General features: G+C 45.9%; 1 protein-coding gene across 3 annotated transcripts in view; it reads right to left on the minus strand.

Annotated features, from left to right (window-relative positions):
* The window catches only part of PIAS1 (protein inhibitor of activated STAT 1), an 872,437-nt gene that overhangs the window by 110,253 nt on the left and 748,276 nt on the right, over positions 1-13,908 (minus strand). For all 3 annotated transcript variants that reach the window (XM_085644594.1, XM_085644596.1, XM_085644595.1), the window contains exon 12: positions 9,480-9,622. In XM_085644594.1, the coding sequence (XP_085500720.1) occupies positions 9,480-9,622 (143 nt within the window). The remainder of the gene's footprint in view (positions 1-9,479; positions 9,623-13,908) is intronic.

The following is a 13,908-nucleotide window of genomic DNA, read 5'->3' on the forward strand; positions in this document are numbered from 1 at the left end:
GTACCGAAGATGTAGTCTTTGACAAAGATGGAATGTGGACCAGGACATGCTTGGATTTCGGCACTGAGGATTTCGGTTCGGCACCGGTATGGGGCTGACTTGGTCCTGAGCCGGAAGGCTTCTCTTTGTGTTTCGGCACCAGGCCCGCGGGCATGGCGCTCAGTGCCGACCTGGGCCCGCAGGCAGAGGAAAGACCGGAGCCTTTTTTGTCTTGTGTTGATGGGGCAAGGGGGTTTCTGTACTCACGGTACGCTGACTCGGAGTAACTTGCTCCTCTTCTTCCATGTCGGGATGGGCTTCGGACACGGAGATGTGTTGTTCTTCCTCGGCTCCATGAGCTTGTGTTTCTTCTCGGTCGGAATCTTCGCCGAAGATGTCCGGTACGGAGCGGTCTTGGTGTTGCATCTTGTGACGTCGAGCCCGACTGTCAGGAAGCGCCTTCTTTGATCGAAACGATCGGCACGCGTTGCAGTCTTTTTCGTCGTGTTCTTGGGACAAACGGAGGTTGCACACTTCGTGCAGGTCGTGCGTGGAAAATTAGCACAACACCTGGGATAGAGATTGAATGGAGTCTGTTCCATCGACTGCTAGCGAGCCCAGCGTGGGTAGGCCCTCCACAAGTTTTCCGATCGCAGATCTTTAAGTCGAAACGATACGCAAAGAATGGGAAACGCGATCGAGAGACAATACCGTCAAGGGTAGTGGATTGAGCATCTAAGAGAACCTGAGAAACGGTACCGAACCAGAGCGCAGCAATTCACGTCCAAACCCAATGGTGGAAAAAAAAAACAATCTAACAATGAAGTTGATGTCCATGCGCACTATCACCGAAAGCAGGAGTCACCTACGTCGTGACTGGAAAAGACTTCTTTGAAGAAAAACAACTTGCAAACATCCGGATCCAACACTAGATGGCAGGAGTATGCAAAACATGTCATCTACAGCTCACATGCCTTGAACATTATTTTTTAACGTGTACAAGACTATTGTTTGCAGTGTTTGGTGTGCGAAAGGAATAGAATGGGGGAAAAGAACTGTGGTTACTATGAGTCACTCCCCATCATTTACCATTTTTGAGACTACAGGTTGATTTCATAGAGTTGGCTTATCGATATGTCCTGACTGTAATTTGCATGTTCTCTAAATGGGTGGAGGTCAACTAGACATGCAAATATTATGGCAAAACTGCTACTGAAGGAACTGATTCTACAGTACGGAGGGACTGTGTACATACGGAGAGACCAGGGTGCATTCTTCAACAAGCATTTACAATGCAATGGTCTCGGCATTGGTAAAGTTAGAGCTATTGGCATTGCTCTTGTCATTGTTTTTGTTTATGTTTTTGTTTTTAAAACATTTAAAGAAACGGCATTGTCATGAGCAATGCCAATAGCTCTAACTTTAACAATGCCGAGACCGTTGCATTGTAAATGTTTTTTTTTGTTTATGTTTTTAAAACATTTAAAGAAACGGCATTGTTATTTACAATGTCAATAGCTTAATCACTCTCAAAAGCGAGATTTATTATGCGAGCATTATTTGGGAAGTTTGGCAAATCCATAAATATGAGGAAAACGCTGCAGCATCGCAAAATGCCAGTGGCCCAGACTAATATGCATGATTAGTATTTGGATCCCATGCCCATTCCTTCTTTGTCCTCTCTGCTGAAACTGCTGCCTGAAGTGTCAAATTTTATTAATACTAAACAAAAATCGCACTACCGTGCCAGGGCCAGACTTGGCGTTGATAATGATTGTTTGAAAAGGGAACTTTGAAAGGATACGAACTTGACCAATTCTGGTTTCAAAATATAAGAGAACACTGTAGAGGCATGCGTCTACCGACTGTTATATATAATTTGAGATATATTTCTTAATCTGTCGAGTTCAGCCACTGCATGATTATATTGTTGTCTCTTTTTGAAACTCATGAGCAGTAACATTGTCGTGGTGTCACTAGGGCTTCAAGTGGATGCTTTCTCAATATTATATACAAGCCACAGTTACTGCTAATTTATCTTATGCAACTAACAACGATTGACAAAGCCAATAGTCCTAACTTGTTGTAGGTATCCTGTTACTTGCTGTATCATTATGCCTGGATGCAATGACAAAAGAGACAGCAAAAGGTGAGGAGGGCAGACAGGTGAGGGTGGCAGGCTGAGGACAGTTAGTGACTAGGGCAGGCAGAACCAGGGCAGATGTGAGGAGTTAAGAGGTGGGCATAATGAAGCCAAACAGGTGTGCAGGAGAGGAAGAGGTTAGGGCAGGGTTGAGGGAAGTGAGAGGTAGGCAGAGAGAAGGCAAACAAGTGAGTGACATAGGGAGAGGCAAGGTCAGACAGAGGCAAGGACAGGCAGGTGAGAGCTCCAGAGGGCAGAACAGGTGGGCACAGTAAGAGCACGAAGGTGATGGCAGCCTGGGAGTGGGCACCGCGAGGGTAAAAGTGGGGACATGCAGAGGCAAGGACACAGGTGACGCCAGTCTTAGGTGGGCACACGGTAAGAGGACGCACCCCAGGCGAGGACCCTCAAAGGTGGGGACATACATAGGACAGGGCAGAGGTTAGGACAGGGCAGGCAGAGGTCAGCGCAACGAGGGCAGACAGGTAAGACCGACCAGAGGTGAGAACAAACGCGGCACTGGCATGTATGGGCGCGGATGCCACCATGCCATGCTGCACTGGGGATCACGCCGAGGAACTTACCAGGACCAGTCAGGGAGGTCGGGCAGTGCCCAGCTCCGAAAAGCCAGGGCCTCGTGGGGGGTGCGAAGGGTGTGTGTCTGTCCGCAGCCCCCGGGCTTCCTGGGGTGTTTACACACAAGGCGCAGTGTGCGCCCAACTGACTCAAACTTCATCACAAGTAAAGCCCAGAGGGGTGTCCGCTTTCAGCCATCATCAGCCCAGAAACTAGAGCCAACGGGGCCCCGCCCCCAAGCCAGCAGAGGGGCAGCATGGGGGGCAAGGCAACACGGGAAAAGAAGAGGGGCTCCAGGAAGAAGAGGAGGAGCCGATATAAAGAGAGAAAGAGGGGATGGGGGGGGGGGTAAGAGGGTGGCGAGGTAGGGAGGAGGAAACGTGGGCGGGACTTAGGAGAAGGAAATAGGGGGAGAAAGAGGATTGGATGGGAGACGGTGAGGGCAGAGGATGGGGACATGCAGGAAGGATAATAAACGAGGGGAAAGAGACTCGAGTAAGGGGAGAGAAAAGGAGGAGGCGGGAAGTAGAATAGAAGAGAGATGGGAGGATAGAGTTGACGTTGAAATAGAAGGAGAGGCGAGCGGAAGAAATAGAGGAAGCAGGGTCAAGGGGAGAAGGGGCAGTGACATAACATAAGCCCACACAGACAGGGGTCCCCCTCCAGCCCTGGCAGGCCCCTGGAAAGAGAGCTGCCCCACCATGTACCTTGCAGGGGACCAGGCGGGCAAAAAACGCAACAAAAGCCTCGTTAACAAGTAAATGGTCTTTTAAAGACCTGTGAAGTACTCGGGTCCGGCTGCAATTAGACGGACGCCAGCCCGCGAGGCTCTCTCAGCCGGGCTGATACACATGATGGGGGGGCGGGGGGGGGGAGGGGGGGCTGAAGCCCGGTGAGGCCAATGGGTGTTGCGCGCCTGCAGGGGACCCACCCTCAAGTTTAGTTACGCCACTGGAGGGGGGGGAAGGGAGATTGGGGGTGGGTAGAGAAACTCTGGTTGCGGGTTATTGTGGGAAGCAGGCCTGGTGAACACTGCTGCGCTGGGGATACAGTCATACATACCATGTGTGCGGTTTATTTTACTCTGGCAAAGCTTATTCGGACTTCAATCCTTCTGAAGTCAGGGACTCGGGTACTGTTACAACGGGTAATGGCAAGTACTAGGAACGCAGGTCATTTACAGTGCTTCAAGATGCATAGGTCTTGTGGTTTAAATTATTGTATCATTTGTGAGACCAACTGGAAAGTCTCCACAGCTTTTTAGAACGGTTCACGGCTGCTATGATTTTCTGACACGAAGGGGGAGCGGACGAGCACACGACTGGATTTAGTGGGTCCCTTTTCTAAATCGACGGATGAGTCTCCGAAGTAGGCTGTACCATGTCCTTTTCGAGAGTGACGCGGCGGGCAGCCTGGAGGTTAACAGCGTCAAACAAGGAGATCAGGTGAGGGAGCAACGCCGGGACACCACCGCCTTTCTCCGAGGCAGAGCAGAAATGCCTCGGAGAAAGGCAGCGTCCTTTTCGGATTCGGGGGCGTGTTTTGCTGTTGTCTCCTCCCTGAGACTTTTCGCAAAAAACACACCACCCGATCCGAAAAGGACGGGGCCTAAATGGAGTGACTGACCTCTTCTCCAGTGGCTGGACAGCATTCAAGAGGCCAGCCAATGGAGAACAGGGGAGAAGAGGGGCGGGTGCAAGCCCCTCTTCTCCAAGTCATTAATTCTCGCGAGCGAGACTGCGCAAGCGCAGCCTTCGCTAGCCGAGACCTAAAAATGAAGCTAATCTGTGAAGTTGTATGCATCACCTAAAGTTTACATTGTGCACATCACCCCCAGTTCTCGGGTCTGGTGGAGAGACAGATTGCTGTGAAAGTACACATGCCAAAACGGTATGCTTTCACCGCCTTGGAGTGGCACGATGCCCTTGGGAACCTGTTGAACCCCAAACCAAAAAAAAAAGGTAATATTCAAGTATGAGATTCCAATGGGCTGGCCAATGAGAATGCCTGGGGTACCAATGTCTGATTTGATGTCAATAACTGATCATGGACTATTGCTGGCCTACTTCTCGCCAGGCTCAATATGCTGCCCAAGAGACTGCAGCATTTCAGCCTGGAATCTGCAGACTGTGGTCTAGTGAAGGGTCATAGCCAGAACTGGCTGCAGGCACATTGGAAGGGGCCATGTCCAGTTCTCCTGGTAACTAATACTACTGTAAAATGCAAAGGGCTACCAACCTGGGTGCATGAGAAGCACAGAAAAGGGTGAGAGTACCAGAGGAGGACAGTAAAGACCTTTAAACACCACAAGACGTACTGTTTCAGCCTAGAGCTGTTGACAATCATAAGGTGAGAAAGTCAAGTCACCAGAAGACAGCAAAAGAAAATATTGAATTATAAAAAGACAAGACATTAGGGAGTAAGGGGCAGAAGATCGTTCTAGTCATCTTGGAGGCTGCATTTGCTACATGCACGACTGGATTTATATTGGTGTTGTTGATGCAAACAATTCACCCTGTTAGATAGGATAGGTACTCCACCCCAACTATACTTCGCAATTTTGAAATGAAAATGACATACTTCAAAACGTATACAGAGAAAACACGCATGTCTAGCTAGTTCAAACGTATTTCTCTACTATGAATGTATCAGATTGTTGGGTGTGCATCCATATGCCTGATACTCTGAGGAAGTTGTTTATGCAGAAAAACCTCTCATTTTTGTTATTATGTGATATTTACCTTTCTTAGATCACTCACTGGTCCCTGCAGTCTTCTACCAGATATCAATAATTTAAGGGAATAAATGACAAACCTAAGGGAATTAGATTGGCAATGCCCAAAGATGTATGTCGTCTGAAGGGGCAAGAGAGCTCCTAGCAGAATAGGATATTGATAGACACTTACAGGAGCAGGTGCTGCAATTTCATAATGTACCAGATTTGAGGGAGAATGCTTTGATACTAACAAGTCCTGCTCTACATTTGCAGTGTGAGATGGGACACTTTGCATAGGCTGCAAGGGAACTATAAGAGTATGTTAGACTAACTGAAATGTTTTAATATGTCTGAGAATTTAATGCATTATAACAATGTACGAAGTTATAATGATATGTAACATGAGATTTTTCATAGCCAGTGGATGGAGTGGTTCCTGTTACTTAGACTTGGAGTCCTAACGTATATGTATCAGACAAAACAATTGAAGGACATTCATTTCTATCGGAGGAGTATAAGTTATATTCTTCCCTGGCTATGATCCCTTCAATTGGTACAGCATTAAATGTGAAATAATTGAGAAAGAAAGCCCAGCTTTTCGAGATATAGGCAAAGGATACTACTGCTGCTGGCCTTTCTTACATTACTGAAAATATTATAGCAATGCACAGCATGACTTTGCAAAATAGGATTGCTCCAGATCTAATCCTGGCTACGGAAGGAGGGGTATGTAAAATAATCAAAATGCAGTGTTGCATCTTAATCTCGGGTAATACCCGGGACATGCATGATCATATATTTATCAATTGCAAGGTTTCACAAAAAGAGTATAAGATAGGCGGAAAATAGGGGACCAATTGGGTAGTTGGGGAAAATTGATTATGGGACTTCTGTGGCAGTAAATGTGTTTTCTCTTATTATAATTATTACTTACATGCACAGAGTTTAATTTAAATTCTAGATGTTTAAATACTGAGACAAACTGGATAAATGTCAATGGGTACAAGTAGATATTAGGAGATAAAGAAGAAATAGAAGAGGATATGAATTCCAGAAACAGGCCTGGTATTTACATGACATTGAGAGGTAAGGTTGGAACTCATGTGCCAAAAGGAAGGAAGTGTGAGCATGGAGGCCAAAGCTATAAAACTAAATCGGCTACAATCTTGTATTAATCAACTGAGTGTATTGTTGAAGCACTAACACACCCACAGGCTTGTGCGGCAAACAATTAAAATGATATTTTTGCAGAGCTCAGCTGCTGATGACATGGGAAGGCACAGGAGTGAGATACAATGTTCTTGTCAGAGGTGTGAACAGAATGCCTGCCAATGATTGAAATGAGTTGTTGGGAGCACATCAAACTCCCTCCGGGAGACCTGTGGATGCTAGGCCTATAAGAGCTCTGAGACTGACTGAAAGCTCACTTGATTGGTTAGTAAGATTTCATATTGTCATGTGTAGCAGGAATTCTTGAGAAGTAGGGTCAAGAATAGGCACAGTAATGAGTTGGATTAGAGAACATGAGTGACAACATGGTTAATTTCGCCATGTATTTGAAAAAAAGATGGAAATGGCTCCACTTATGATTGTTGGGAAAATAGCAGGTATAGCAATTTTGAGGCCCAGGGGGTGACAGGCAGATTTTGATAGGCAGATCTTAGCAAGAAGGCCCAGGGAAAGAGGAAAACAACATGAGAGATGTCAATCTATTACAGTAGACAGAAGGAGTTCCAGATGTATCTGCCCAAATTAGCAATGCTGTGTTTTGGCGCATTTTGGATACCAGAGGATCCCTCAGGAGGTGGAAGCAAGGAACAGTCTTCAAGGTTAGTTTTGGTGTATCAGAGGTGGACTGCATGACTGCCCCTAAAAGAAAACTCAAGCTGACCCAAGACGCTACTCACTTCTGACCCATTTCCCTGCTACCCTACCCAGTGATAGGAATTGAAAAGATCAAGGACAAACTAGTCACCCACCTCAAAGTCAACCACATCCTTGACACAAATCAATCCGTTTCAGACCCACTACCACATGGATTCCGCCCTCATTATCACCACTGACTACATCCGACTGAGGAGTCACTGATGCCCTCATCCTACTGGACCAATCTGCCACCTTCAACACAGTCCCTCACCCCATCCTCATCCAACGCCTTCATGAAGCCAGCATTCAAGGCCACATACTCTGCTGGGTCTGCTTCTATCTAATAGATCAAACCCAATCAGTCTCATCTGCGGAGTTACAGAAGATCATCAGTCAGCTCAACTATGTTCAATGTCTACATGGCCCCACCCTCCAGCATCATGCATGTCCATGGAGTCAATATCATATCCTATGCAGACAACCATCTCATCTTCTCCCTTTCTGACATAACACCGACCACCCAGACCAACTTCTCCACCTGCATGACTGAAGTCGCTAGATGGACGAAACCCAAGTATCACAATCTAAATACAGACAAAACAGAAGTAGTAATCTTTGGCAAAGACACCGCAATATGGAAATCCACCTGAGGCTTGCTGAAATTTGACCCACAACCCACCTGGCCACTCATATGAAGAAACTTGGCACAGTAGTCTACAACCAGCCCGCCAGGACCTGACAAATGAAGTGAGTCTCCATCTCCTGTTTCTAAACACTAAAGATAAACAAGATCATCTTCAAATGGCTTCCTATCAACACGTGCAAAACAGTCACCCAGGCCCTCATCAGTGCAAGCTGGACTACAGCAATGCGCTCTATGTCAGAATCAATGAACAACTGATTAGAAGACTCCTGACCACAAAAAATTCAGCAGCCAGACTCGTTCTCAAACAAAACACTCCAACATGCACGTTACCCCACACTTCAAAGACCTCCAGTCTCCCAGTCCACAAATGAGCTCTCTCCAAACTCTTCACCCAGTCAGATACAACATTGCCCTACTTATTATAACAATCGCATCAACTCCCATAAACCTACTAGACACCGCCGCTGAGTTGGACACTTACTCGCATACATTCCCCACTTGCACAGAACCACAGCCAGAGGGTTGTGTCTTCTCCTACCTCACCCCAAAGAATGGAACAGGCCTCTGCAGATCAGAGCAGCCTCCTCAGTTCTTGAATTTCGCAAGCAACTGAAGACTTGGCTGTCCACCTAGACACAGCCCACTCTTGGCCACTCCAGTTCTTGCTATCAGAACCAGGATGCCCTACTGGGATAACACCCAACACAACATATAACACCACATCACAATAATATAGCATAACACAACAAAAAACATTCCGTAAACCTAACTTAAACTGGCCCCGGAGGGCAGATAGGTGGTGTGTAATGCTAAGGAGGTACTTTGTTGACCAAGCTTGGGTGCATGGTTGTACTGGAGGAAATAAGTTTGGATTTGCAGGCACTCAATAGCAAGGTGGGCTGGGTAAAATGCAGGGATATAATGCTAAGGACAACAACTGGGTTTGAATGATGAAATGATGGCAGGTTGTTGGTACAGCCAAAAGGGAATACATTGGGGACAAGTTCTACATACACTGTGGGAATTGCAGGTTACATGGCTGAGGCCTGTTGCTCTCCTAATAGAGGTGGGAGAGAATGATCTGGTGCAGATTAGGCAACGCTATGTTAGGGCACAACTGTTACAAACAGTTTGCCTGGAGAGTAAGAAAGCCAGTAGCTACCAACACAGGAAGAAATGGGGTGAACAGAGAGCTGCAGGAGTTTTGCAAGGCTAGGAATATTGAGGCGGTGCATCATGAAGACATTGCCTACAAATTTCCATTTTTGTTTCTTCATGATGGAGTACACTTTTCTTTGCTGGAGAACAGATATACTTAATTACCATAATGGGGACACTACAGGATTGGTAGAAAAACCCAGTAAGAACATTTTATAATGTGTTGCTACTCAGAAAGTCTTGTTGGTCTGAGCTCATCTTGAGATCAACAGAAGTGGCCTTTCCCAGAAAAATAAAGTTTATGTGATTTGTTGTCCTCCAACTACTTTACTGTCTAGAGTTGCAGCAGTGAAAATTCAAATCGCAGCCCTGTAGTCTTCCCCATAGAAACTTACCTTGTAAGTCGTAAGGCATGGGTGTCATGTGAAATGGGTGTCGATAGTCCTGGATAAGGGAAGAGTTCATATAACTTGTATCCACTGCAGGGAGACTTGGCGTTCTGGAGATTGGAGATGTTTGCTGCGGCAAGCTTAAGATACTGGTGATAGGGGGAGAAAAAGAGATAGTAAACAACCTTTCTATGTAAAAATAAAAGCTAGTCACGGAGAGAAAGGCATGTACATATTTTTGGTGGATACTGGGAAGAGACATATTACTATTTCATTAAAAGTACACCAAGTATGACAATAGTGATGCAAAAATAAATTTCATGAAAATCCACCTAGGAATTGGCACCACTACAGTCAACAATCAAGAAATTACAGAATGTTACTCAACCCTTTACCTATCAATACAAATTGAATTTCATGCTCTGACCGCAGTAAATCTGCTTTCATCTTTTCCTTACCACCTTCAAAGTACTCACAAGAAAGCTACATTTACATCATCCGAAACATTGCAGGTATTATACCAGTAATCTTGTGCCCCAACTAGGATAACCACTTCACTCCAGCTCATTACAGACATTGTCGTCATTCTTGGACTTTTCATCTACAAATCATAGTTTTCAGGTCTTAATCAATGAAAGTAAAACAAGGTTATAATGTCCAGAATTAACATCAAATGAAATTTCAGGACAGTAAACAATGTTGACAATTTTGTAATGACCTGGAGGAAGATGGTCTCCCTACTTCGAACACATCATTATAACAGACAAGCGCAATTATCTTCTACAGTTACATGGTTTTAAACACTCCTGTCAGAAAGATTACAGCCACTTTAAAAGGTATTAATTTCAATGGACCAATGGTAAAAACAAATTTCTTACCTTTGGTAAAGCTCTTTCTGGAGGATACTCTAAGCACAGATTCCTGAAGTTTAGTATATCCCCAGGCGCTAGACTGGGTCCAGAGGATTTTCCAGCCTAGCCCCTGTGCGGCGTCTGGCTCTGCGTTTAGTCCACTCTGCCCTGAAAGTGATGATTGGAGCTGCATGTAGACGCCACCACAGCACTGTGACGTTAGTTTCTTTCTGGGCATTGTCCGTGCCTTCAGACAAAGAGTCCAAAAACTAATTGTTAGTGCTAGTGCGCATATCTCTTAATTTGGGACCTTTTGAGATGGAAAAGAGTGCAGAGAACAGAAAGGTGGGAGTGTGGTGAGGAATCTGCAGTTAGAGTATCCTCCAGAAAGACAGTTACAGATGATAACCTGTTCTTCGGATGCTCATTTCTAACCGGATTCCTTACCTTTAGAATAGATATCAAAGCAGAATCTCCACAGGTGATGGGTCTGTGGAATGACTCTGAATGCAGGAACGAAAGTCCACAAAGCCTTTCCTGTCAGACTCTGCTGTGATATCAGTAGTGCTTCATGAATGTGTGCACTGATGCCCACTTTACAGCCTGACAAATATCCAGGAAAGGGACTCCACATGCTAACAGTGGTAGCACCCTTGTTCCCGGTGCAATGGGACCTCAACAATTTGGTGGGATGCTTTTTGGCCATTGTGTAGCACATCTTATCCTTCTCTAAAATCTCAGTTTCATCACCAGTTTGCCTTTCGTTGACCCAGAAAATCCCACTAAAAGCTGGTAATCCACCGTATGGTTTTAGTGTGATCTATGTAAAGCAAAGTACTCTTTAGGATTCAAATCAAGGTGAAATGTCCCCTTCTCTTTTGATGGGTGAGGTGGGGCAAAGAACATCGGAAGAGGGATAGATTTCGGACGTGAAAGGAAGTCACAACTTGGTGGCTCTAGCCGTCAGCACCTGTTTTTCCACAACAAAGGTGGTGTAGGAAGGCTGGAGTAAAAGAGTTTGAAGCTCACTCGCGCAACATGCGGAGGTTATTGCGATGAGAAGGCCTTCAGGGTCAGGAGATGTAGGAGACAGCTATGCATTGGCTCAAAAGGAGTACATGCAAGTAAGGACTAAATTAAGATACAACTGTGGCATCACAAAAGGTTTGGGAGGAAACGTGGAGAAAACCTTTGAGAAAGACCACCATAACAGCGGATTTGAAAATGGAGACAAAAAGGCTGAAAGGGGTGAGCTTTAACAATGCCTGGCATGACCTTATTGGGCCAAAAACAGAATAAACAGTTGCAAATCCAATGGACACCCTTACAACGGGGCAGTTTAAGGGGTGCAACACACAAATTTCTTCCAGCGTCTGGTGTAAACAGCTTTTATAGGAACAAGCTTGGCCACCAGGATGATGTCCACTACTAAAGAAGATAAATCAAATGCAGTCAACGGCCACCACTCAATCTCCACACATGGAGGTGTACATTACGCAGAGCTAGGTGCAAGACCCTGCCATGCTGCCGAGACAGAAGATCCTCCCAAAGCGGTAGACTGATCAGAGGACAGATGACCAAAAGTCCCAGGCACCACACTCTCCTGACCCAATTCGAAGCAACTGGGATAACTTGTGCCCAGTCGCTATTGATGTTCTTCAGAAATCTGGGCAGGAGAGGTAGCAGTAAGTAGGCATACAGGAGTCACGTGCTCCAGGCTAGGTGGAATGCAGCTGAGAGTGAGCCTTCTTGGGGACACTAACATGAAAATGTGTGGACACTGCTCATTTTCTGCAGTGCTGAAGAGACAGAGACCGAGTTCTCCCCATTGCTGGGAGATGCCCAGCTCCACCTCCAGTTGAAGCTGTCATTTGTGGTCCGTCGGATGATGCAATGTGGTGTACAATCAAAAAGATACCCAAATAAATCAGCCAAGTCAACAGGCATCCCACTTGTTGCAATTCAACATGGCAGTGGTGTTGTTCGTGAGGATATGAACCAGCCTCCACTTGATGAACAGCAGGTAGGTTTTGAACGCCAAGCGAATGGCTCACAACTCCAGCAGGATGTGAAGGCATGCCTCTGCCTGGGACCAAAGTCCACCACCTCTCCCAAATGACATTTTGAATCCAGCAGGGATGCATCTGTCACCACCGCCCACTCTGGGTGGGGTAGGGAGAGGGGTTTGCCACTGGTCGAATTGTGGTTGACCAGCCACCACTGCAGATTGTGTGCAGTCTCCTCTGAAAGAAGTCAGACAGGCTCCCTTGGTACTAAGACTTCCATTCCCATTGCAGAACCAGCATATGTCACCTGGCATGGTTCACAAGCAGGATGTAGGAAGCCAGTAAGCTATGAAATCTCAGAGCCATCCGAACCCGAACTCAGTTTTGAAGCTGAAATATCGGAATGATGACCAGTTGATGGAGCTCTGAGAATGCACTCTAAGTAGCAGCAAATGGCTCGTCTGCCAAGTTCCAAGTGATGCAGAATACAGCAGCCCGGTAATTTGCAACCTTCCCTCCACTCAATCTTGGCTCCCATTCTGCATGCCCTCCATTGGCTACCTATCAGGAAGTGTGTTGTTTATAAGCTGTGTTGCCTAATCTACGGGGCACTAACAAAGAGCCTTCCCTCTTATTTGCATGCTAAACGTGGTCAATATCAACCTTTGCGACTGCTTAGATCTTGAAATCACGCTTTATTAAAACATCATAGAATCAGCACCTCCACATGGGGCGGCAGATCTTTTTCACACCTTGCTACATCACACCGGAAAAAGCTTCCCATGCAAATCAGGATGAGTCATGATTTCTTTGAATTTAAAAAAACTTTGAAAAACGTGAATGTTTTAACTGGTTTATTTACACTCTTCTGGTTGTCGAGAGCTTACATACACCTTAGAGTGTGAGTCATGCGCTGTAAGAAATTATTTTAACTCAACATAAAATAGCCTGAATTTCCTGGGCTTCTTATTCCAGAGCAAAAGTGCACTGTGTCCTGGATAACTGATGAAAGAGTCTCTACAAAGGAGTCATTTGTGACTTCAGCACATCTTTAGCACTTTGTGAACCTCAATGATGTGAGGAGGTTCAGCAGTGTATGGAGGTGGTCTATGACTGACTGTGGTGAGCTCTCCTTCAATACCCAGTTCTCCAATCAGAAGACTGATGTTGGAAATGGCCCTTTTTGCAGGGTTATCCCCAAACTTTTGGTTCTTCCTCCTATTTTTTCCTGACCTGCTGTTGTTGATTTTAGGACTCTGGGCACTTTACCACTGCTATTCAGTGCTAAAGTGCATATACTCTCTGGGAGAATTGTATTGTGAATCGGTGTTTCCATGATTGGCCTTTTTGATTTACTGGTAAGCCCCTAGTAAAGTACACTGAGTGTGCCAGGGCCTGTAAATCAAATGCTACTAGTGGGCCTGCAGCGCTGATTGTGCCATCCACAGAAGTAGCCCTGTAACGGTAACTCAGACCAGCCACTGCAGAGTCTGTGCGCAGTTTGTAACCCCACTTGCCAGGCCCTAACCTTCCCTTTTCTTACATGCGAGTCACCCCTAAGGTAGGCCCAAGTTACAC

The sequence above is a fragment of the Triturus cristatus genome, chromosome 3_1, assembly GCF_964204655.1.
Source record: "Triturus cristatus chromosome 3_1, aTriCri1.1, whole genome shotgun sequence".
Classification (NCBI taxonomy): domain Eukaryota; kingdom Metazoa; phylum Chordata; class Amphibia; order Caudata; family Salamandridae; genus Triturus; species Triturus cristatus.